The sequence below is a fragment of the Podarcis erhardii genome, assembly GCF_964252035.2.
Source record: "Podarcis erhardii genome assembly, chromosome: 7".
NCBI classification, from domain to species: Eukaryota; Metazoa; Chordata; class Lepidosauria; order Squamata; family Lacertidae; genus Podarcis; species Podarcis erhardii.
In genome coordinates, this window is record NC_138511.1 from 40,184,872 (window position 1) to 40,210,398 (window position 25,527).

The 25,527-nt window shown below is 41.7% G+C and overlaps 1 protein-coding gene across 9 annotated transcripts in view; it reads right to left on the bottom strand.

Annotated features, from left to right (window-relative positions):
- FTO (FTO alpha-ketoglutarate dependent dioxygenase) overlaps positions 1–25,527 on the bottom strand; it is a 257,029-nt gene that overhangs the window by 113,488 nt on the left and 118,014 nt on the right. Inside the window, exon 9 of one of the 9 annotated variants that reach the window (XM_081870231.1) lies at positions 6,413–6,461. The exons of the other annotated variants lie outside the window; for them this stretch is intronic. Within the exon in view, the coding sequence (XP_081726357.1) occupies positions 6,428–6,461 (34 nt within the window). The 3' untranslated portion in view covers positions 6,413–6,427. Of the gene's footprint in view, positions 1–6,412; positions 6,462–25,527 lie in introns of those variants that run through there. 9 annotated transcript variants of the gene reach the window in all.

Genomic DNA, 25,527 nt, shown 5'->3' on the forward strand with positions numbered 1-25,527 from the left:
TCTGCCCTCATGAGGTCTCCAACCTGAGCCCTGCATAAAACTGTCTAGGACAGGGTGGGCTAATGTGGTTCTCTCCAGATCATCCCTGGCTATTGCTTATGCTAGTTGGAGCTGTTGGGACCTGTAGGCCACAACATCTGCAAGGAAACACATTGGGTATTCTCACCTCGCCTCTGCTGAGGTCAGCACTCACAACAGAACAATCAGTGTCCACTCAACAAATGGCATTTGTGTGTGCATCATTGTGATCACACACACCCCCCCCCAGGACTGCAAACTTCAACATCTTACAATGACAGGGATAAATCCTGCACCTAGGTCACCCGTCAAAATTGTGGCATAGACTATACATGTAATGAAAACAATAATAAGGCACTGAATCGCTGAACAAATGGAAGGGATGTGCCAAAGGCGCTCGATGCCTCGGACACCATTTGGTCTAGGGCTGGCCCTGGTGCTATAAACATGGCCATAAGAATAAAAAGCACTAAACACAACAATGACTTGGGAATGTTAGAAAATCATGCTGGAAAACTGCCCAGATTTGTCTGTTCAACAGAACTGTTATTTTATCACGGTCATAAAAAGCATTTTTTTTTTCTTTAGGAAAAGAAGAACCATTTAAATGAGCTGTGATTAAAATAATGAACCCCGGAGCCGAAGCATTTTAGATAAAAGATACATTTGGTGTTGGGAGAGATAAATTACTTATGGAGGCTAAGTGAACGTCTCTGCAGCAAATGCATTGCCACATGACGGTGCAGGGGTTGGGGACAACATAAAGAAGTTTCCACTTGCATCATTAGCTTTCGCTATAATAAACGAGGCGCTCCATGTGATGTATAATACAGAAAAGAAAACACAGCTGCTTTGCTTCGGCAGGGGAAGTGCATAGGTGCGATGCATCTGAGTCTTCGCACACTTAATAAGCCCTCTATAGTGAGGCTGGCGAGCTCATAGCATCTACTGCTGAAAACCATTATCTATGGATAATTAACTATGTCAGGACACTGAGGTCCTAACATGAGGCCCTCATAATTCCCCACTAAGGCAGAGACAGTATAACATTATTGTAATATATTACTAATTTTTAAGAATAAGGCTGTAGCATTGTTGTCTTATCGGGGGGCGGGGGCTACAAAACGGCCCAGTTTTTAAATGAACGCTGCTTTGCTTCTACAGTTTGAAATTCTGCTACCTCCTCTTCCCTGCCTGCTTTTATTTTTTAGTATAGGGACTTATATCCCACCCTTCAAAGAGACTCCCAGGACAGCATACAATACATATCTTGCTGCACATTTTTAATGTCAATTCAGAAAAGGTTACTCAATTATAGTAACTGTCCTGTAATAAAATTATTTTGATTTTTAATTATTTTGGGGCGTCCCCCCCCCATTTTTTAAAGGTAACCGTTCAAATAATAATTTAGATTGAGAATCTTTTGATATGACTCCGAGGAGAGTGTAAGGTTAAACACTGCCTTGTGCCGTATTACTTCAAAGCATTGTGAAGACATTCCATTTATCACCAATCAATTACCTGCCTTCATTCCTTCTCTTCAATTTGACAATGTTTTGTCAATTTAATCATAAATACCATCTTCCAAGCACTTAACAGCCAGTCTGTTAAAGGGGGTGGATTGTATCCAACTAAGCAGTATCAGAATAGTCTTGCTAAAAATCAGCAGGCATCACTAAAGTCACTTTATTTAAATAGGTCTACTCTGAGTACAGTTTACATGGATATACCACAGTGGGTTTATTTTACCCATATTGATGACTCTATGTACCTCCTTTTGATTGCTAATTACAATCAAACATTAAACAAATATTAAACATTAAGCAAACACGGAAAAGGAAAAGAAGTGTGCAGTTTTGTTACTTTGTATATATGTGCTCTATTATTAAATTCCATGATTGTTTGGATTTGTTATATTTGTAAACAGTTTTCTTATATGGTGGTCAGATTTATAAAACACTAAAAATTATATTTCTCTCCATTCATAAAACAGTAAATCATCAATTCTCATTTATAGATGTTGACTTTGCAATCTACTTTATCCTCTCAAAGCATCTCCCTCTTTTTGGAGGAAGGGAATGTTGGAGGAAATTTAATAAAATAAAATAAAAATTTTAATCACTCAATAAAAAGGCTTTTTGACACGTGGAGACAAAAGCTTGAGGACATTTATTAAGAAGACTGCCTACCGTGTTGGGCTTTGTGCTACTTCATAATTAAAATCGCACCTGAGCAGAGCCATCTGTGAGTGTGCATTCAGTCTCTGAGAAAGCAAGAAAATCTTCCACCCTGTACACAAATGACAACACATTTCTGCACAGCTCTTACGTGAAATAATACCAACCCCTTCCGCACCAAAGAAATCACAAAAATCTTTATAGAAACCCTTATAAAGTAAGTGGCTTCAAAGTCCAGCTGTATCCCTACCATAAAGAATGGAAGGGCATCTCACAGAGAATCTTGTTTCTCCAGTTATACCTATGAACTCTAAGGATGCTTCATACAAAGCAAAGCCCTTTAGCAGGTGTAGTAAAAATGTGGATCTGTGTCGCAGAACGACAGTTTTGTTCAGTCTGGAATTTAAACTCGGAGATTGTAAATTGTTTTGATTGGTTTTAATATTTTAATTGTTGTAACCTTCCATGAGGAAGGGAAGGGAAGAAAAATGATAGATGACAGATGATAGATAGATAGATAGATAGATGATAGATAGATAGATAGATAGATAGATAGATAGATAGATAGATGATAGATAGATAGATAGATAGATAGATAGATAGATGATAGATAGCAGTGTTCATCGTTCTCAAAGTAGACCCACTGGGCATGGCTAACAGGCCGATTAATTTTGACTGGTGTACCCTGAATAAAAACTTAGTTAGATGCAAACCCACTAAAGCAAACCAACCTAGGTGGCTGTTCTTAAGACTTATATGTAGATCAGAACAGCTAGCAACTGGATTATATTTCACCAAATTCTGCGGTGCTGTTTTGGTTCAAAAATGTGTACAAAAATGAACCTTCTATGGGGGATATGTGTACCAAAACAAATCAAGAGAATTTAAACATGAGTTTTTTCATGAACCCTAAAAAACAAACAAACCCAGAAACCTGGACTGAATGGATTCCTGAATGGACACGGGTGAAACTGATGCCAAACTGAAATAGGCTGATGTTGTCTATCCCTGGTTGTAAATGAAGATCACCGGTGTGTGGGCTTTAAATCATGCACTGGGAAGGTTTGATTGACAGTGGTTTCCCAGCATACATACATAGAAGAAAGCAGTTGGGCATAAGATCTTCACAGTGCCATCTTAAATGAGTGGTCTGAATGCACCCAGTGAGGCAGCAATTTTAAAGCTAAGCAGGCATGGTTCTGATTCAGGGGTTGCTGAGAAACCAGGGGAAACCCCAGGTTATCTGCTTGCAGCTTTCAATAGGAGGACATACGTTTAACACAAGCCAGTAATTTCACGTTATCAGATACCGGGATAAGCCTTGGCCCACAGAGATGAGTGGTTAAGTAGAGCTAAAAGTGGGAGATTGGCAATTATATTTATGGCAATTATGACAAGGAATGGTTAAAAAGATCAATGTTTATTGACCACAATGAAATATATGGATTCTTTATCGGTTATTTTTTGTGGGGCCAGGGAATAGAGAGAGAGTAGGACTCCTTTATTTGTTATTGGAACATGAGAGTTAAAGGAACATGAAACTTTGAGAAATGTATTGCCATTGTTAGATTGTCAGTGTGCACCTGAGATGTTTGGCATCTTGTCAATTTCTCTTATTTTTTAATTGTAATTATGGCAATAGAGTAATTGAGATCAAATATTTTTAGAAAACAATTTATGGGTTGTTTTATTACTAATTTGAAAGGCATTTCATGAAAAACAAAGAAACCAATTACTTTGATCCAGGTAAAGTTAGCTGTGCTAGCTGTGACTATATCAGTGTAATCAATGTAATGTTACTCATAACTAATTTAAGTTCCAATGCTTTCAGTTGTTAAGTCATCTATTGTTAATTAAAAACTGTGCACCCCAATTTTCTTTTAAAAAAGCAAACAAAGGCAGATAGCAACATCATTAAAAACAACAACACACCAATCCAACTAATTAATTTGAACTTTGCCTATGATCCCAGGTTCACTTACCTGAGGGGAAGCACATTGAGCTCAGGGGAACTTACATAGGATTGCTCCAAATGTCATGGCTAACTTCACTAGGATTGGGGCAGCTGTTTGTCCTCTGTTCTATTTATTTTATATGCAGTATGACCTCGTCCATCAAACTCACCTTGAGCTGGATAGGGGCTCAAATCAGACCCCACAATAAATTAATGTCGCTCATATGGTGATATAATGATATGGACCTGCAATTGCTTTGAATAATGGAGAACTGTATCAGGGGGAACCTACAGTATATATATTTTTAGCTGCATGCATGTATTCAGCATCAGAGGGTATTTTTATTTCTGCATGTCTACAATTTATAAGTGCCTTTCTTGCTGACTGAAGGGGGGTGGGTAAACAAATGTCAAGACAGATCTCAATTTTGCAATCTGCAAATCCATAAATAAGATCCTATACAATAAAACCTAGATCTCAGTTAAATCAATGTAAGTTCTCTCAGGGCCAAGGTTTCTCTCTATAAAGGCAATTTCCCAAATGCATTTTTGACCTGGTACTGACCCTACCTTGAAAATGCAGTTTTCTTCCAGGATTGTTGATGCAACAGAATACAACAGGGCTTTTGGAATCATTCCCTCTTTGGTCTATTATTTCCTTCCATGGCATTTGCCTCCCCCTCTCCATTTTTTTTTCAACACACACACACACACACACACACACACACACACACACACACTTGTATGTATTTCACTGAAAATATTTCACAGTTCACATGTGCCAGCAAGGTGCCCATCAGCCAAGTTTTAACACTGACTTTTAAACCAGCAAATTTCAGTATTCTCCTCCTCAAATAGTAGCTAAGTATTACAGAGGGGTAACTAAGGGAAGGAGTAATAAGGGCATGTGCTTGGGGCATAAAATAGGCATCAAAGATCATGCACTACACTGACAGTTATGAAAATAAATATTAATTGATGTAATGGTTTCATTAAGCACCTTTTTGAGGCAGCCAAGGAAAAGCCAGATACTGAGAGAGTGAGGGGCTTAATGAGGGAAGTAGAACGACTGCAGCCTAACACAGTAAAGCTCATTGGTTTGTTACTACTAGTATAGAAGCATAAAAATCAAGAAATGGGAAAGGAGACTGCAATTCTGTATCCACTTAGCTGGCAGTAAGCTCCATTAAAATCAATAGGATTTCAATCTGAGTAGACTGGTGTAGACACAGGATTACATTTGAGCAGCTATGGGTAGGATTGAGCTGTCAAAGCTGTTGTTGTTTTTTATCAAATTGCATTGCATTTCCAGTTTCACAGAACTTTATCATACATTTTGTTGAACCAACTTTAAAACTGATCTATCATAAGGCATTGTTTTACACAAAGGTCCTATATTTAAATCAGAAGGTATCTTTCCTGGTTGGAAAAATACATCGCAATACTTTTGCGGGGGTTGCGGGGGGCAATGAAACCTAGGATTACTTTACATCTTCATAATTCATGTAACATTTGTTCATCAACACATTCTCCTTTTCTTTTTGAAAATATAGATCAGTCAGCATTCACTGATTTAGACAAATGGAGACACTTTGGAGACAACTCCTGTTGGAGAACATGCTATGATTATTAAATACATAGTTTGCCGAATATTACCTTGCTTTGATAAGCCACTCTGTGTGTGGAGGAGATTTTAGCACCCCAACCCCAACTAATAAATAGCTAGAAGCCTTGCACCTGATGTTGCTGAGTAATTCTAAGAAGCCAAAATAACAGTGCAGTTTTGAAAGGTTCAGTCCTCCATCTTGATTCAAAATGATGTATCCAAATGCAGACAAAATCCTGTTTTTTAATCTCAAGAACCATCATTCAAAATTTGGCAATGCTATCTTAAGAGGTATCCAAATACACAGAGGATACACAAATAAACAACTTTCCAAAAAGATGGCTATAGTTGCCATGCTTTAATGAATTTCATATTATAACTGCATATTGTTTGTTCACAGGTGTTCAGCAGTTGGACAAATATTCACCCAAGACAGCTAAATTCATATTTATTTACCTTGAACTCTGATATAAAAGTTGAGAAAATGAAGAGGAATAATAATAATAATAATAATAATAATAATAATAATAATAATAATAATTTATTATTTCTACCCTGTCCATCTGGCTGGGTTTCCCCAGCCACTCTGGGCGGCTTCCAACAAAATATTAAAATACATTAATCTGTTAAACATTAAAAGCTTCCCTAAACAGGGCTGCCTTCAGATGTCTTCTAAAAGTCTGGTAGTTGTTTTTCTCTTTGACAACTGGTGGGAGGGCGTTCCACAGGGCGGGTTGGGCAGGAAGAAAACACACCGTTATAAGAGACAAAAGGTTTGATTCCCCCACCCCTTAAGATGCAACAAAGGGAATGAAAATACTTCACTTTGACCATTATAAATCCATGATACCTGAAACTTTTCCTATGAACTAATTTTGCAACAAAAACTCACCCCCCTCAGAGTGTGCATGAAAATAGAATTGAACAGATGTCCCCCTCCCCTCCCCTCTAAACCCATTCCTCCCTACAATTAAACCAGGAATGATTTTACAGACCAGTGAGTTGCTCCAGCGTGTGAGCGCGCATCTGTGTTTGTGTTTATGGGGCTAATCACTCGTGTCTTCGAGCGCCCCCCCCATCCTGGCTCTTCCTACACCCCTCCAACTCCAGTACATAACCACTGCCATCAGACAGTATCAAGTTCGTCTCTCCCTCTCCCTCCTTTTCTCTTCCTGCACTTTGCAGATGATGCCTCTAACCATCATGACAACAGCGAAGGCAGGAGGGAGGTCTCCGTACCTGCCTACCTAAAACAAGTTTCTGTAAAGTAATGAATAGAGACAGCTTGGGGACCATCCACCTGCACCAGCCTGCCTTTTACTGCTTGAAAAGCAAAACCACGAGGGATTGGCAGAAGGTACTTGTCTGACAGGGCCAGGACAGGCTTCCTCCTCGGTGACAGCCCGGGCCTTGCCTCTTAAACCTGACCCGCCATAATTCCTTCACAATGCAGCAGCAAAGCAGCTGACAGTAGCAGCTGCATCTCTTAAGCGAGATGGATGGAATTTTCATAACTAGTTCCCCAAGTTGCATTTTACCTTCAAGATAATTTATGAGCCGCTCCAGAGCCTTGAAGAGACAATATGCTTGCCATAAAATTAACTGTAACAGTCTTGTAGGTTATAATTAACACTGGGAGGGTAGCACCAACTGGGTGAAACACATGGCATAATTGATAGTGAAACTGGAAATTAAGGGGAAGCTAACAATATCATTACTGTGCACGTCGCTTGGGCAAAACCAATGCTTTCCAGGGGTTAATTGCACTCTCTTTCCAATCTACACATCTCTGATGGGGAGTAGATGTGTGTCCCGGGTAGGAGGAAAAGGCAAAAGAGGCAGGGATACTTGGCAAGTCCACTGTTGCACCTGGGCTGGTGGATTTGCATTATGGCTTCCTGACAGGAAGAGACATATGCATGGAACATGGCAGCATCTAAACATCTGGCGCCAAGGACACCACTGATGAATGGGGAAACCTCACCAGATATTTCATTGTCTCAGTAAATGGTGACCTTAATCTGCAAACAGTTCTCCTCAAAAGTTTCCCTCCCTGCTAGGTAAACACCCCCACCCCCAAAAAAGTATGCCTATTGGGACTAGTAGAGTGAATGACAAGGAAGCCAAAAGTAGGTGGAGCAAGAGGCAAAACAAAGGCACCCCTGACTGATCAGGAGAAAGGAGTAAATAAGGAGGCCAGCCAGTGGGGATAGCTGAGTGCAGACTGTGGATGGTGGGGCAGTGCTGTATTTGCCCTAATGGAACTGTTGGCCTCCATCTTGAGCAGCAGCTCAGACTCGATTCTGACCCAGGCAAGTGGGGGCAGCCAGATTAGTTGGTGACGCTGCCCTGGAGGCAGAGGTACTAGATACCAACCCATGGCACAACATCGCCTGAGCCAGATCCTGGTGGTCAGATGCCTCTTCAATCCCAAATTGGGACCTCCAAAGGCAGTAAAACTTATGCCTCCTGAAGAGCCAGATTCCTCACACCAAGGACCCCATGCATGTGTTCATTGTTATGTACTCATCCCTTATATCCTCACTACAACCCTGCGAATTGGGTTAAGCTGAGAAACAGTGAATGATCCATGCTCTCCCATTGAACTTCATGGCTGAGTCAAGATTCGAAGCTGTCTCTCCTTGGTCCTCATCCAACACTGGCTCATTAGGAACACTAGTTGCTAGGAACCAGAGTGTGGGGGGTGGGTGGGAGGGAAATTACTTTGTTGTGGGAACAAAGGCACGGATCCTAACTTTCCTTTCATGAATGGAGTAGGGCTTTGCTATCCCCTTGCAGAAAGTACCAGGTGAGACTGCAGTGCCCTTGGGAATGATATGGTGGTGGGTATGGTGAGAAGATTGCAGGTGGACTGGGGACTTTATCTGAACAGAGGAACAACTTAAGGCAAAGTTTAAGGAGCACAACAATGGGTAAGGATGGATCTGTTTTTAATGGAACATCCCATTTGGCACAGGTTGAGCATACAGGAATATTTTAACTTCTCTTAATATAACAACCCAACCTGGCTGTGAATTAAGATATGCTAAGTGCATGTCCCTCGCCCCAAAAAACAATTCTGCTCTATAACAGTTGCCTTAAGAAATGCTGAAGTGTGATTATCTTAACATCTAATTCATCAAAGGAGAAAAACAAGGAAAAAATACTGATGCTGCAGAGTTGATGAACAGAACCAATTTTATAAAAAGGCAATCTGGAACACCATCCAACCACTTACCCATTCTCTAACAAGGACCAGAAACTGAAGGTATTTATTTGTGTCTTTCACACACACACACACACACACACACATATATACACGCACACATATATGTCCCTGGACAAGATATTGGAAAATGGTTTGATAAATGATGGAACAGTGTCACCTACAGGCAAGATAAGCAGTTAATAAACCACCTCCATCCTCAGCCACTTCCCCAAGCTGACAGCTGAATTTAGACTTTATCTATAACCTGGAAAATACATGGCAAAGGAAATGACTAAGATACACCGGGGACACCCCTAGTATAAAATAAAATTACTACTCTTCATGTGTGGCAAATTGTCTTCTTAAGATAAACACACTGTACAGCTAGCGATTAATCCATTATGGGGCGGACAAATTGCTAACCTTTCCTCTCCAGGGCATTTCTTCAAATCAACCTTGACCATGATGGTCAAAAATCATTCTGATTAAAGGGCTAACACGGCAGCTAAAGACAAATTTGGGGGTGTCAAAAGTACACTTATCTCTCCTTAACATCAAGCAGAACGCCTACATAACTCATAAGCTTTGTGGAAATGTTATCCATGAATCTACCAGCCCAGAAACTAAAAATATGTACTGGCCAAGCTTATTATGGGTTTGGGAGCAAAGTTCAGAAAATATATGAAACCAAAACACCCAGCTAGCAAATATTAAATAGCTATTTACATTCTGAAATGAGGTCTTTACTGAGTTACTATGTTCACTAGATTAGTGTAAATCTTCATGAGCATCTTGGATGAAGATGGAGATCCTAATTTGTACACAGAGTTATCACCTATCCTAGGAGGTCAGGGCAGTCCCAAAGAGCAGTGAGCATGTCCAAGGCAGAGAATGGCTGTTTCATGTCCACCTTGAGATGCTAGGCACTCAAGGAGCTTCTGGGTAGGCTTAACTATCTTCTGTATATGTCTTCTGCTTTCACAATACAAGCCGCAAAAGAAGTCCCATTTTGAGCTGGTAACAATAAATACTCATTTGGGCCACGCTAAAGAAGACACATGCAGCAGTGTGATCTCATGCATGTTCAGTGAGGAGAGACGGAGGGGGAAACTATTGCATTTTAATGAGAAACTACCTAAGTTGTGCTTCTTGAACCAAGACACAAATCAAAACAGCTATCTTTCAAAATTTGCATTTTTCTGAATTTTGTGATTCAGTTCAACAACCAAACAATATATACCAAAAATGCATATATTCATGAATATAACATACTAAATACCTTACATTAGGGTAAATTGCTTGCACAAATGTGTACATCAGTCAAAACTTCAGGCAAAAATAAAAAGTGTTTACAGTACTGTATTAGGAAAATTTCTCACTAAAGGGCTGAGAAATTTTCATAAGGGTCGTTTCTTAAATAAACATGCACAAATTGTTGAGGAAATGCAGAGAAGTGAATTTAAGGTTTGGAGAAATGAGGAAGTTGCAGAAGCAACATTGACAGATTTGTCTATCTCTACCCATACGTAAGTCCCAGTGTGATCAGTTTGTTTAGGAATGCAGTCCTACTAGAATTCCACCTCTGAAGCAAAGAACATCTAGGCTCAGCCAAGTGTTGGGAAGCACCACTGCTGAGCTCCCTGAAGAAAGTATGGGTTACAAATGGAATAGCTAGCTAAATTTGAAGGAGGCCATTCTGAGCCACTGGATTGTATCCAACTAAGTTTGACTCACAACAGAACAAGTTCCTCATGCCCATTAATTTCAATAGGTCTACTCCAAGTAGAATTTAGTTGGAATAATATTATTTGCTTTTGCCAAAAAAAGAAAGGAAAAAAGTAAACTACCTATAGCAGCAGTAGCCAAAATGGCATCATTCTCGATACGTTGGACTCCCATCATCCTATGTTGGACTCGCATTAGCCATACGAGTTGAAGCTGATGGGAGCTGCTGTCCAACGATCAGTGTTAGAAACTGAGATATAAAAGTTAGGAGCTATATGGCACCTTAAACCTAGGTTATGGGCGCAACAACGGAATGTCTAGTCACACTTTTTTATAACAAGAATACAAAGCTGAAAATGTACAGTATGAACGGCAGCTAAAATATTATGTTCGTTTTTCACATGGTCTAGTCCCACCCCTGCCCACCCACCTAATATTCTTAAGAGGATCTCTTCTCCAGAGAGTAGCTGGAAGTGGGGAGGCAGAAAAAGGTCCTCCTTTCCTTCCACTTTACAGTTTTAATCTGAACCCTTAGGCGCAGTACTGTGCGCACTAGAGCTCAGAAACTGTTCACACTAATAAAATTCCCCATCGCAAAATGCGCCTAGAACAATGAGAGTTTCGAACATTGCGAACAACATCCAGAAGACATCATGCTGCCTAACCCAATCTACAGAATTGTCTTCAAAGACTGTCTGCAGATGTTAACCAAGAATGAGCTTATATGGGGTGATTTTACAGATTATCTTTTAGAGCTTAAGGGTACAAGCTGATCCTCAATGGGATGTCAATGTTCTAGGTTCACAAATATTTTAAATTATATGTTTATATTAATTAAGTTAAAGCAAATTAAAAGGGGGAGGTGATTTGGAGCTGCGCAATGCACAATTTTTTTTAAAAAAATGATGCATAAATCTTGCTCAATAAATAAATAACTAGTGGGGGAAAGTAGAGCAGGTTTGAAGGAAGTGGAGAAAACAGGAAGTTACTTTACATCTGCTAAAAAGGGGAGTGGTTTCAAATCCTATTGAAAATAAGTGAATGGTATGCCATAGCACCTCACCACAATATGAACACCAACCAGGTCAGGTGGGGAAGGAGGGGGCAGATAGCAACACAACTCTCTCTCTCTCTCTCTCTCTCTCTCTCTCTCTCTCTCTCTCTCTCTTTTTCTTCTCTCTCTCTTTTTCTCTCGCTCTCTTTCCTCCTCTTCATCCAGCTACATTATCCGTACCTTCTCTTTCTGCTCTGTCCCTTTTGTGTCCTGCCTTTTTAGATTGTTTTAAGCTTGCAGACAAGGACCGTCTTGTTCTGACTGCACAAAAGCAGCACAGGGAACCACTTTAGTGAGGGCACACATGCTCTAAATAAATACATACATTTCATCAATAACTTCATTAAGGTCTTTTACTTCTCAATTTTCCAGGTCCCATCAATGTTGCCTTTGATGGAAGGAGGTGAGGGGAGCGTTACTAACTTCAATATTAAAGTTAACCCTAAGGGCTAACTCTATGATCACTGGATGGAAGACTTTCTAAAATTTAAAAAAGCAATACAGAACTGCTTTTAGAACTCTGTAACTTATTTTAGTTTTTTTTATATAAAAAAATGAAATTGTTTACTAGAACGTTTGCTTTGTTTTTGTCTTAAAAGATACATCTGTTTGCCACCCTGGGCTCCCTAGGGAGGGAGGAAGGAAGGAAGGAAGGGAGAGAGAGAGATAAATTTAATAAATAAATGAAATGAAATAATATTTTAGACTGATCTTTTTCAGCAGCAATTTCACCAGTATTCTAGGGATTTCCTAGCATACTCAAAGCAATATGAAAATGAAAATAAAATCATCACTGGTGGGGGGGCAGTATTAGGATGCAAGGTGCCAATGGGACTTAAGAGGAGAAAAGGCATTTCTTCAAAAGGTTACCCCTCTCTGTAGTCATGGCTCTCCAGAAATTCCAATGGGTTATAAAAATGCTGGTCTTCCAATGTCACCTTCTGTCTCTACCTCCTCCCCCTTCTCTCCTGCAGTTCTCATCTGTTGCTATAAATAATTTTTCAGGGGTCACTAAGATCATTGCTTTAAAACTAACATCTTAACAGAAAGAACCATTACCCCAGAGCAGTGTATGTTGACAACCTAGCTTGCACCAGAGATTTCTTTGGCTGCTGCTTCATTGTTGAGAGCAGCGACTGCATGTGTGCGTGTGTATATATATTATTCCAACAGGGAATTAGCTGTGTGAAATTCTAAGCAGAGCACAGGTTTGAAAGCATCTTTTTTTTTTTTTACTGTTGTTATTCTTCTAAGGAGATAAATCAGAAGCACCCTTAAGAAAGGTATGGTAGAGCTCACACGTTATGAATCAGAGTCCATACCCACAAATATGTGTCAGTTGTTTGCATCCCAAATAAAAATCCCTACCTTTTATAAAGCTTGTGCTCTTGCTAACCTGGAAGCAAATTTGGCTCATTACAGAATGGGTAGGATATCTGTGCCCCTCCAGATGCTGCCAGATGACACAGCCCATCATTCCTGTGCTGGCTGGGGCTGATAGGAATAGGAGTCCAGCAATAAGGACCCAGCTGTACTATACAGCTAAAGCAATATCATAGCACTTGGAACAGGGAGATCGCCTTGCCCCATAGACGCCCACTTGATTGCTTCAATCTGCGGAACTGGCACTGCCACAGGTGCCACACAATACCCGCGTTTGTAAGAAATCTATGTTGTAGTGTGGTTGCACTTACATTTTGGAATGGCATCTCTATTGCTATCAGGCAAGTGCCTTCACTCTACTCTTTCTGGTGCCTGTTAAAAACAGTTTTGTTTATAAAAGCCTACCCAGATATCCAGAATGTTGATGTGTGTTTTGATCTGTTTTTAGTTTGCTGCTGATACTATTTTCCCCCCTAAATGTTTTAAATTGTTTGAGGGGTAATTTAATTTAAAAAAATACCTGCTCAAGTAGTATATAAATTCTATTAAATAAAATTAATAAATTAAACAGTCATGGCTCCCCCCAGGAAAAGTATTCTGGGAACTGTAGTTTGTTCCTGGTGTTGAGAGTTTCTAAGAGGAGACCTCTCTTCCCCTCACACAGCTGCAATTCTTAGACCGGTTTTGCAACCAATCCCTCTTCACGGTAAACTCTGAGAATTGTAACTCAGTGAGGGGAATTGGGTGTTTTAACAACTTCCAGCATCCTTAACAAACTACCATTCCCAGGATTCCTTGGGGGAAACCACAGCTGATTGAAGTAGTATGATACAGCTTTGTGCATACTGCAAATGAGTCCAGAAAGACAGATAGATAGATGATAGATAGATGATAGATAGATAGATAGATAGATAGATAGATGATAGATAGATAGATAGATAGATAGATAGATAGATAGATAGATATAGATGATAGATAGATAATAGATGATAGATATAGATAGATAGATAAGTGATAGATAGATAGATAGATAGATAGATAGATAGATAGAGATGATGATGATAGATAGATAGATAGATAGATAGATGATATAGATAGATATAGATAGATAGATAGATAGATAGATAGATGATAGATAGATAGATAGATAGATAGATAGATAGATAGATAGATAGATATAGATAGATGATAGATAGATAGATAGATAGATAGATAGATAGATAGATAGATGATAGATAGATAGATAGATGATAGAGAGATAGATAGATAGATAGATAGATAGATGATAGATAGATAGATAGATAGATGATAGATAGATAGATAGATAGATAGATGATAGATAGATAGATGATAGATAGATAGATAGATAGATAGATAGATGATAGATAGATAGATAGATAAATAGAGAGAGAGAGATATGAAACATCCTCATTAAGCAACATACAGTCAACCCTTGATTGTTGAACTTAATCCATTCCGGGAATCTGTCCAATTCCCGAAATGGTTCGAAAACCAAGGTGCAGCTTCTGATTGGCTGCAGGTGCTTTCTGCACTCAATCAGAAGCCGTGTCAGATGTTCAGCTTCCGAAAAATGTTTGCAAACCTGAACACTCACTTCCTGGTTTGCAGTGTTCGGGAGCCAAAACGTCCGAGTACCAAGGTGTTCGACAACCAAGGTACGACTGTATAGCACACTAACTAATAAATCAACTAAGATTCAAGCCAGATGAAAGAAAAATGAAAATGGTCATTGGATGTAAATTGATGGGAAGAAACATGAGACTTGAAAATCCTGCATGTGTTCTGAGGGACAAAGCTTGCCCTTGACTTCCACAGCTTCTAAATGCTTCATCATTTATGAGGGATACCAAGCTGGTCAGCTGAGATCTTTTACTGGATTGGGTTCCATATCCAAGCATGGGAGTTATCTTGATGAAGAGCTGTGTGACTCAAAAAGGCAGCAACTCCCTTGCCAACAAAGACTGGCCTCATAAAAGATAACACCTGATCTGATATCCTCTTATACAACACAGTGCCATATATAACTTCAACTTGGTATTGTTACCTCCGAGGATGTGGACAGGCTGCTTGGACGAGTGAAGCCAACCACCTGTCTCCTGGATCCTTGCCCATCCTGGCTTATAAAAGCTAGCCGGGAAGGACTGGGCGATGGGCTTCGTGGGGTGGTGAATGCTTCCCTCCGTGAGGGAGCCTTCCCAGACCCGCTGAAAGAGGCGGTTATTAAACCGCTTCTTAAAAAACCATCTTTAGATGCGGCCACGATGGCCAATTATCGCCCAGTCTCAAACCTCCCATTCTTGGGCAAGGTGATTGAGCGAGTGGTTGCTGAACAACTCCAGGCACGCCTGGAAGAAGCGGACCATTTGGATCCCTTCCAGTCGGGATTCAGGCCTCATCATGGGACTGAAACTGCCTTGGTCGCACTGGTTGATGATCTCCGGCGGGCTAGGGACAAAGGTGAGAGCTGTTTCCTAGTTCTGCTGGATCTCTCAGCGGCGTTTGATACCATCGACCATGACATCCTTCTGGACCGTCTTGAGGGGCTGGGAGCTGGGGGCACTGTCATACAGTGGTTCCGCTCCTTCCTCCTGGGCCGTGTTCAGAAAGTGGTGGTGGGGGATGAGTGTTCAGACCCCTGGCCGCTCACTTGTGGGGTGCCTCAGGGTTCTGTCCTCTCCCCCATGCTTTTCAACATCTACATGCAGCCGCTGGGAGCGATCATCAGGAGGTTTGGGCTGGGTGTTCATCAGTATGCAGATGATACCCAGCTCTACCTCTCTTTTAAATCAGAACCAGTGAAGGCAGTAAAGGTCCTGTGTGAGTGTCTGGAGGCGGTTGGAGGATGGATGGCGGCTAACAGATTGAGGTTGAATCCTGACAAGACAGAAGTACTGTTTTTGGGGGACAGGAGGCGGGCAGGTGTGGAGGATTCCCTGGTCCTGAATGCGGTAACTGTGCCCCTGAAGGACCAGGTGCGCAGCCTGGGAGTCATTTTGGACTCACAGCTGTCCATGGAGGCACAGGTCAAATCTGTATCCAGGGCAGCTGTTTACCAGCTCCATCTGGTACGTAGGCTGAGACCCTATCTGCCTGCGGACTGTCTCGCCAGAGTGGTACATGCTCTGGTTATCTCCCGCTTGGACTACTGCAATGCGCTCTACGTGGGGCTACCTTTGAAGGTGACCCGGAAACTACAACTAATACAGAATGCGGCAGCTAGACTGGTGACTGGGAGCGGCCGCCGAGACCATATAACACCGGTCTTGAAAGACCTACATTGGCTCCCAGTACGTTTCCGAGCACAATTCAAAGTGTTGGTGCTGACCTTTAAAGCCCTAAATGGCCTCGGTCCAGTATATCTGAAGGAGCGTCTCCTCCCCCATCGTTCTGCCCGGACACTGAGGTCCAGCTCCGAGGGCCTTCTGGCGGTTCCCTCACTGCGAGAGGCCAAGTTGCAGGGAACCAGGCAGAGGGCCTTCTCGGTGGTGGCGCCCGCCCTGTGGAATGCCCTCCCATCGGATGTCAAGGCGATGGACAACTACCTGACATTCAGAAGACATCTGAAGGCAGCCCTGTTCAGGGAAGTTTTTAATATGTGACATTTTAGTGTATTTTTTATCTCTGTTGGAAGCCGCCCAGAGTGGCTGGGCGGGGTACAAATAAATTATTATTATTATTATTATTATTATTATTATTATTATTATTATCTGATTATCCATGCAAGTGGTACATGGCCACTAGAAGGGCAGATAGTTAGGTATTTACACATATAAGTAAGTGATCACTTAAATCATCTGGGGAAAATTCTACCCTGCCAAAATATTAAAAAAGGTAAAGGTAAAGGACCCCTGACAGTTAAGTCCAGTCACAGACGACTCTGGGGTTGCGGAGCTCATTTCACTTTACAGGCCAAGGGAGCAGGCATTTGTCCGCACAGTTTTTCCGGGTCATGTGGTCAGCATGACTAAGCCGCTTCTAGCGCAACCAGAGCAGTGCACAGAAACACCATTTACCTTCCTGCCGGAGCGGTACCTATTTATCTACTTGCACTTTTGGTGTGCTTTCGAACTGCAAGGTTTGCAGGAGCTGGGACCGAGCAATGGGAGCTCACCCCATTGCTGGGATTTGAACCGCCGACCTTCTGATCGGCAAGCCCAAGAGGCTCAGTGCTTTAGACCACAGTGCCACCTGCATCCTATGCCAAAATATTATAGGGCGGTAATTTTCCACCATTGTGCCTCTACTATGGAATGCCCTTCACTCTGGCACAGCAACCATCAGCTGCTTCAGATGGATTGTAAAGATACATCTTTTTGCCCAGGTTTTCCTTAACCCATAAGATTGGACCCTATTTCTTTATTTGTTTGGATAACTAGATCAATAATAATGATAAATCAAGCAAAAAGTCCTGAATAGTCTGGGCCAGAAGCTGGACCTTTTCTTTCAGCTGGAACTTGCAGGGACTCAGTTCCAGCACCATTGACATTATAAGAGATTGAGGGAGGTATTCATGGTGAGGTCCAGCTCTTCTTTCCCCAGAAAAATAGTACTGGCCAGAAGTATATACAACCCACTCCCACATGAACCTGCCCTCCCTCAGATCATTTCTGGAGGCCTTGCTCTCTATGCCCTCAACTACCTGAGATGTTGATAGATGATGAGAAGTCATGGGGCCCTCCTTATTAGCGACACCTAGATCACAGAAGTCATAGAATCGTAGAATTGGATGGGACCCTGAGGATCATGTAGTCCAACCCTTTGCTATGCAGGAATATGCAGCTGCCTCATATGGAGATTGAACCTGCAACTTTGGTACTATCAGCACCATGCTTTAACCAACTGAGCTATCCGGGCTATAAGTCCCTTCTAGAGAAGGCTCACTTATCTCCTTTCTTTAGTCCTCACATCAAAACTTTGCTTATTTCTTCTATTTGGGGGGTGAATCTTTTGAGAGGAACACATAAAGCTGTCTTATATTGAGTCAGGTCATTGGTTTATCTAGATCGATATTGTTTACATTGACTGGCAGTAGATCTCAAGGGTTTCAGATAGGTCTCTCCCAGTCCTACCTGGCAATGTTGGTGACTGGAACTGGGATCTTCTGCATGCAAAGCAGATGCTCTACCACTGAGCCACATTATTAAGTTTTAACACTTCAAAAATTGGAACGAAGAATTCATAAAAGAAAACATGAGTTCAGAGTTTGAATGGGGCAGCTGCAATGCTGGTTTACTAACCTAGATTGTCATATGTACTTCATCTCACTTTAAAATTGTACTTATTATGAAGTGCAAGAAAAGCACCAAAGGCCCTACCAGTTCTGAACACGACCAAGATTATGGGGTCATTTCTTGGGAAGGTGAAAAAATGTAATCCATCTCTGGGATAGTTTAAATCCTAAACGTCTATTTTTTATATACAGTTTCACCTCTTGTGCTCAGTATGTGAGCAGATTTTATGAAGATTTCCATTTATGAGGCATAAAGGACGTTCAGGAAAAGGGACAGAAGAATGGATGTCTTGGAAATCAGAATCCTCGACAAGCAGATTAAAAGTAAATATTGGCTATTTCCTTGTTCCCCAGGGAGTCATTTTGTCTTCCCAGTTGCAACACCAATTTGGTACTTGAAAACCAAGGAAGAGTTGCACGCCTTCTTCCTGCACAAGCCGGCTGCCTCTGGCAGACACCATTGTTTTTAACAGGCACGATGACAGCTGATACTAATGCCACTTTGTGGTTCAACTGTCAGATGATGGAGCTAACACTCTGTCTTCACAGATTATACATTTGTCAGTCCTGTGATGTGCTGGGCTTCTGCCATCCTACGCAGCCAGGAAGCCTGACCATTTTAGTTCCCCTCCACTTGAAGAGTCCGAATGGTAAGGAAAGTGGTGGTGGTGGTGAGGATGTCACCAAGCTACCAGAATTCCAAGCCACCTCTAACTATCCTTCACGTACTGCAACTACCCAAGCTGGTGTAAACAAGGAACACAGTCTGAATTCACATCATGGATTACAGAGTTTGGAATGCTTGGTGGGAGGAAAGATTGTTGAGGTGCAGAAAGAATGTTGGACTATGTCAGAGATTCAAAAATGGGGAACTGAAGAAAGAAAGAAAGAAAGAAAGAAAGAAAGAAAGAAAGAAGAGAAGGAATCCCAACAGTGCTGATTTTTAGGGTGTATGGTCACATCATGGGTGGGGAACCTGTTGCCCCCTAGAAGTGGGCTATGGGAGTGGTAAAACAAGAGCTGCCCAAGGTTCTGCTTGGCCTTCAACTTCTGCAGAAGGTCCCACTCAAACACCATCCATCTACAGCAAGGAGAGACAATCAGGTCCCCCCCCCAACTTGCTGGACTCCAATTCCCATCGTCCCTGACCATTGGTCATGCTGGCTGGGGCTGGTGGAAGTTGGAGTCCAACAACTTCTAGAGGGACACAGGTTCCTTGGTGATATCCCTTCTCTCTCAAGCTCTGGCCATTTCCACAGTCTGCTTGGTTTTGTTTTCCACAGTCTGCTTGGTTTTGTTTCTCAGAAAAGAGTTGAATGGGGGGGGGTGGCTTAACTTTCTGAAAAAACTAAGATAAGAGAGTGACTCAGAAGCTTAAGAAGCCCCTGATCCAGCTTGAGATATCTTGTTGGCAAGGTGACCCAAGGCAGGAACCCAAGTTCTTGACGTGAGTCACCCTAATTGGCTTCATTATTTGGAACATGCACAATCCTAGCATTTCCACTTTTTTAGGGTGCTGAGGGGGTTAGGTATGGAAGAAGAGACCCAGTCAATCTTACTAACTGTCAGCAGCCACAAGAAACTGAGAAGTGACAGATATCAGAGGGACAAGGAAATTACTGACAGAAGACATTTCCCCCCTAAATTGAGCATAAAGGCAATTTAATTTAAATCAATGTTACCATTCATATGGCACTTTAGCAAACTGCTACAGTAACCAAATCTATAAACTATTTGTCTATTGTGTTAAAGTTATTATAAAACATGGGTGGGTATGTGTTTTCGTTTTATTATTCAACTAAGCAATAACCTCTGATTAATTCCTGTTTGGAATCAATAGTTTGAATCAATTAACATTTTTCTGCTGTATAAGATAAATAAAAACTATTATTATTATTATTATTTGCCTTGGGCCATGGTCTTTTATTATCTGTTTTTGTGTTTACAGTACCAGCCCAGTGATGCCTAAAAGCCTGAGGATACCTAAAATGTTCATTGTGCACCAGCATCAAAGCTAGAGAGGCATCTTAGCTCCAGAATGTAGAGACTACCCTTAGATTCAGGTTTTTGAAGAAGCTTGCAAGAGAACTGATAAAGAAGTTTGTTCAAGAACTAACAAACACTTCACACAGAGACACTCACCTTTATCAGATGTGTGTTACCAGCAATTGAGGTTTGTCTCCTCAATTAAGAGGTGCATGTGATATCATACTGAATTCTTTTCCATAAAATGTCTTCCTAAGCCACAGATGGAATTAATGCAAAGAAAGGTCTACATGCCTACATAAGTACACTTTTTGAAAACAGAAATACATTTTATCTTTTTAATATCTATCCATCACACTAATCCCCACTGAGACACAACTTTCACGGTTATGAAAACTCTAAATAGCCATGATGCTATATAAATGAATAGCTACAACCAGCATTTTGGCATAAAATATGTAGTCTTTAAGCAGTTAAACAGCAGAATAATCTGCCCCTTGCCATGTTTGATGAGAAAAAGCAGAGAACCTATTATTGTTGATTAAAAAGCAGTATTGAGAAGACTCAGTCCTCTGCATGCTTACCTGACTGTAAGACCCATTAAAGTCAATGGAACTTACTTCTCAACGCAGATAGCATAGGATTGCACAACTTTCATAAACTAAAGGAGGGATGAGATAGATACTAAACTACACTTTCTCCTGTCTTCTCTTTGTCTTGTCATGGGTTCATTTCTTCCATGGTCGCCATTAACTCTTAATCTATTCCAGCTCTCCTTATGGGTCATTGATTCTATATGTACCGTGGTTATTTTAAAATGCTTCCCTTTGGTCAAAGGGGAGGAGAGGAGAGGGGGGGGGGAGAGAGGAGAGAGAGAGAGGGACAGACAGAGAGAGAGAGCCGCCTTGAGCCAGATGGGCGACTTCACACTTCATTTATCAAACCCAATAGACTAGGCCCCATCTCCCTATGCTTGCTGATTGCAGTTAAATTTCCTTGCAATTTGGTAATAATTTTCATTATCAGACAGTGACCCTAAAATACAAGGAGTTTCCTTCCCCCCTCCCCACTTTTTTGTGGGGAGTTGTCTTCATAGCAGGTTTGAAATTCAAAGCCGCACTCTTTTAGCTTTCCGGCTCTACAGTAGGACGTGAGAAGCTCCCTTTACTTTATTAAGAGAAAGATGACCTCTTGTAAGCAGAGGTCAAGAAGAGGTCAGCTCAAAGGCCTCAAGAAGCTCTTTAACAGCTATAACAATCTGTCCATCAGACCCTATCTCGCAGAATAAACAAACGGCAGCCTTTAGGAACCTTTGGTTGATTCTGTTAACACTCTGAGCATATTCACATCCTTCCTCCTTCCCTATTTATATCCTGTTCTTTTTCCTATAACTGCTGTCGCTCTGTGTACTGGGTCACTAACACACCAAGTCTGCTTTAAAACAACCAACAAACACTGGGCAGCTTGATCCTCTTTAGATCCAGACAGGGATGCTGCCGGAGGACTTCCATCCCCCAGAATGCTCTCTGCCCTGCCAGTGCAAGAAAAGACCTGAGATGGCTGGATAAGGAACTTCTGCAAACTTGACTAGGATTCAAGGGCTGGGTCTGTCGTAAGCGCATTACAAAAACCAAGAGGATTTCTAAGAAATAAAAGACACATACCCAAGAAGATTCTAATAATTATGATGATGCATTGCGAATTTAGCCAATTAATATCATTTCATGTTCAATTTTATAGGAAACGAAGAGCTACCATTTTAACACATGAAGTCATCTGCTAAGCCATGGTTTGTTTAACAAGCTATGAGTTAACCATGGGTTGTAGCACAGGCAGGCAAAGAAACCATGGCATGTTTCTCCAACGTCTGGCATAGTTTTCCAGCAGCTCTTCCCTCATGTCTTTGCAGTTTTGTGAGCATTTGGTGTTCAGTGCTCAGACAAACCATAGTGAAGGAAAAGTGCTGGATTCTCATGTAACACCAAACGGTGGTTAAAATAAATTGAAGTTCAAAAGCCAACAACAAACCACAGCTTCACATCATGGTTTCTTGGCAGTAAACAAATCACAGTTAAGTGACTGGGCAGGGTTCATGCATAAGACTAAATCAGGGTTTAATAAACCACAGTAAAATAAACATGGCCTGGTAATATGGGCTAAGAAGGTCACTGGCTGCATTTGCATGGACTTTGCATGGTTTAGTACTACATGGAGAAACTGCAGCAAACCCAAGTGGAACATTGTGTTTGCCTCTTCTTCCTCCTCCTATGCACCCAGGAGGACTTTTGTGAAAATTTTGTTCATTTTTAAAGGAAGTTGACTTGTATCGTATGGACAAGTATTCTGGCGTACATCAAACTTCACAGAGTTTCAAAAACAAGAAAACTTCAAACCATGGATTAGAAACTGGCTTGTTTAATTGGGGACTTTCTGTGTACAAAGTTTGCCCTGTATACCCAAGCTATGGTACCTCTTGTCTCTGTATAATGAGAAAGAATCAGCAATGGCAACCTTCTCCAGAAATGGAGTCCAACCAAACTGGAACTGCTATATCTTTGCGATCAGATTGCCATAGAAAAGCAGCCCTCATTGCATGCTGGACACGTTCAATTCATTCTGCATGCTAAATAAATAAAGCCTGCTCAAGCAAGCTGCATTCTGGACCAAAAATGTTGAATTCTGCTACCTTAAGCAAATTTTCACCACTACCCCTTCGTACTCTGCAGACTTCTGTGTTTTGCTACTTGTGAAAAGACCAAAGCCAACAAGACCCAACCACCAAATATCTTGCCAGCCGCCTTGCTGGGTTCAGAGATTTCAGCCAGCACTGCTTAGTTTTCAAGACTGTTTTCACACCCATCAGGACTAGAGATTCAAAGCTTTTAAAATAGAAGTTTCAATTCTCACAGAGATGAACGGAACACCTGCTATCACACATGCCTATTGTTGTTTTACACTCTCCCACAAAACAGTGGCATGCACAAATGAAGCCCTGCTCATTCCTTTTTGGTACATACCGCAAGGACTTCGTAGCTGACACACTCCCCAAGCTCAGAGGATTAGTCCAGGGGCAAAGTTCTTGTGTTAATTTATAAGGAACCACAGAGCCTAGGGCTTGCCGATCAGAAGGTCGGCAGTCTGAATCCCCGCGACGGGATGAGCTCCCGTTGCTCGGTCCCAAGTCCTGCCAACCTAGCAGTTCGAAAGCATGTCAAAGTGCAAGTAGATAAATAGGTACCGCTCTGGTGGGAAGGTAAACGGCATTTCCGTGCGCTGCTCTAGTTCGCCAGAAAGCGGCTTAGTCATGCTGGCCACATGACCAGCTGTACGCCGGCTCCCTCGGCCTATAGAGTGAGATGAGCACCGCAACTCCAGAGTCGTCCACGGCTGGACCTAACAGTCAGGGGTCCCTTTAATTTTACCTAATCCCTCATATCCTTGCCTGATCACAGAGGTCTTTAGGGGAAACAGTAGTCCACCATTGGCTTAGATGCACAACTTCTATCCACTAGAAGTTGTGTGTAAGCCCAGTTTTATGGAACTCCCAGCTGAGAACAGACAGGTTCCCCCCACTTGCTGAAGGCTCATTTAATCCAGCAGGCATTTTTAATTAATGTTTGGTTTTAAGGCTTCAACTGGGTTGTTTTTTTCATTGCATCTATATATAGTGCTTAAAAACAACTGTAGTTAAGTGGTATAATGTATAACTTGTTTAAGTATGTTCTATTGTTCGGCAGTAGAGCAGCAGGTGGTGAGCCCTCCTTAAGCAGTGGTTGGGTGGCCATCGGTCATGGTCTGGTTGAGATTCCTACACTGCAAGGGGTTGGGCTAGATGACCCTCAACTCTACAATTCTCTGCAATAAATAAATAAAACTCAGAGGAGGCAGAGAGAAGGTAAAAGCTGCCCTCAGCACACAGCTCAAATGACTCCAGCACGTGCAGAACCCCAGCTTGCCACCATCTCCATGGCTTTAGGAGGCTGCACTACTCTTAACTTCATAGTCTGAAGAATCCAGTCCAGAAACTGCAACAGAGCCGAAATCCCATTACACCACTGGATTCAAGCACTTCCCCAATAGGGCAGCGCCCCTTCCATTATAGGAGGCTTTTTCCAGTGGGTCTTTGCCTATGCTGGCTGGGACTGGTAGGAGTTGTAGTCCAACATCTGGAGGGCACCACATTGGCCAACCCTGCTCTTTACCAGGCATGGCTAATTAGTGGCTCTCTAGACAATGCAGGACTGCAACTCAGGACTTCCCTGGTCATTGCCCACACTGGCTGGGGTAGATGGGAGTCAGAGTTCAACCCCTTCTGAGAGGCCACAAATTAGCTACTCAGGGCTACAGCCATTACTTGAGTGTCAGGAAAATATAGGGTGAAAACTCTGGGGAAGAAAAGGAATATGATTTAGTGGGACACACATCTCAAATTTCCAGTTTTACATGGGAGCTCACAGCCAAAACTACAGTACTTGTATAAACCCGTTAAATATACACTCAGACTTACAGAGTCTTCCCCCTCCCAACCAGCTCTGGCTGTTTTCCCTCTGATCTACTTGACCTAAATTTCTCCAAGTTGCATTGTTCATAATATGTCTTCTCTAATGCACAACGTAAGGTAATTAGAGTCATCTGTATTTAACTTCCAGAGAAGGGGAAAAGGAGAGAGAAAAAAATCTATTATCTAATCTGGCTGATCCCCTGATGGCTTGCTGAAAGTAAAATACTATAACCTATTGCCTGGCCTTTGACAAGCGCTAATTATTTCCTGTCGAAGCACATTTTTCTTGTGTAATTCCAAAGTACACAATAGGCTGATCTCTAAAACACAGGGGCTGCTTCTCCAGAGCCTCGGCGGATGTTTTATAACTTTCACCACCCCAGCGAACGCTTGACGGCTACTATCGTCAGCGCCTCCATTCCAGACATCTCTCCAAACCTTTGAAGAGGTAAAAAGTGCGGGATATGGTAACAGTCTGTTTATGTGGATCATATGGATGGGACTCTTTAAGATAGGTCAGTGTGATGAGAAACATCAAATGTGAGTCAGAGGAGAGGGGAAACCGATTACAGTTATTTAATACTCTGGGGGCACTGTCTTTTCTAAGGCTTTCAAGACACCATGCTCTTGAAATTTTCTTTCAGGTGTTTAGTTTTAATGAGGC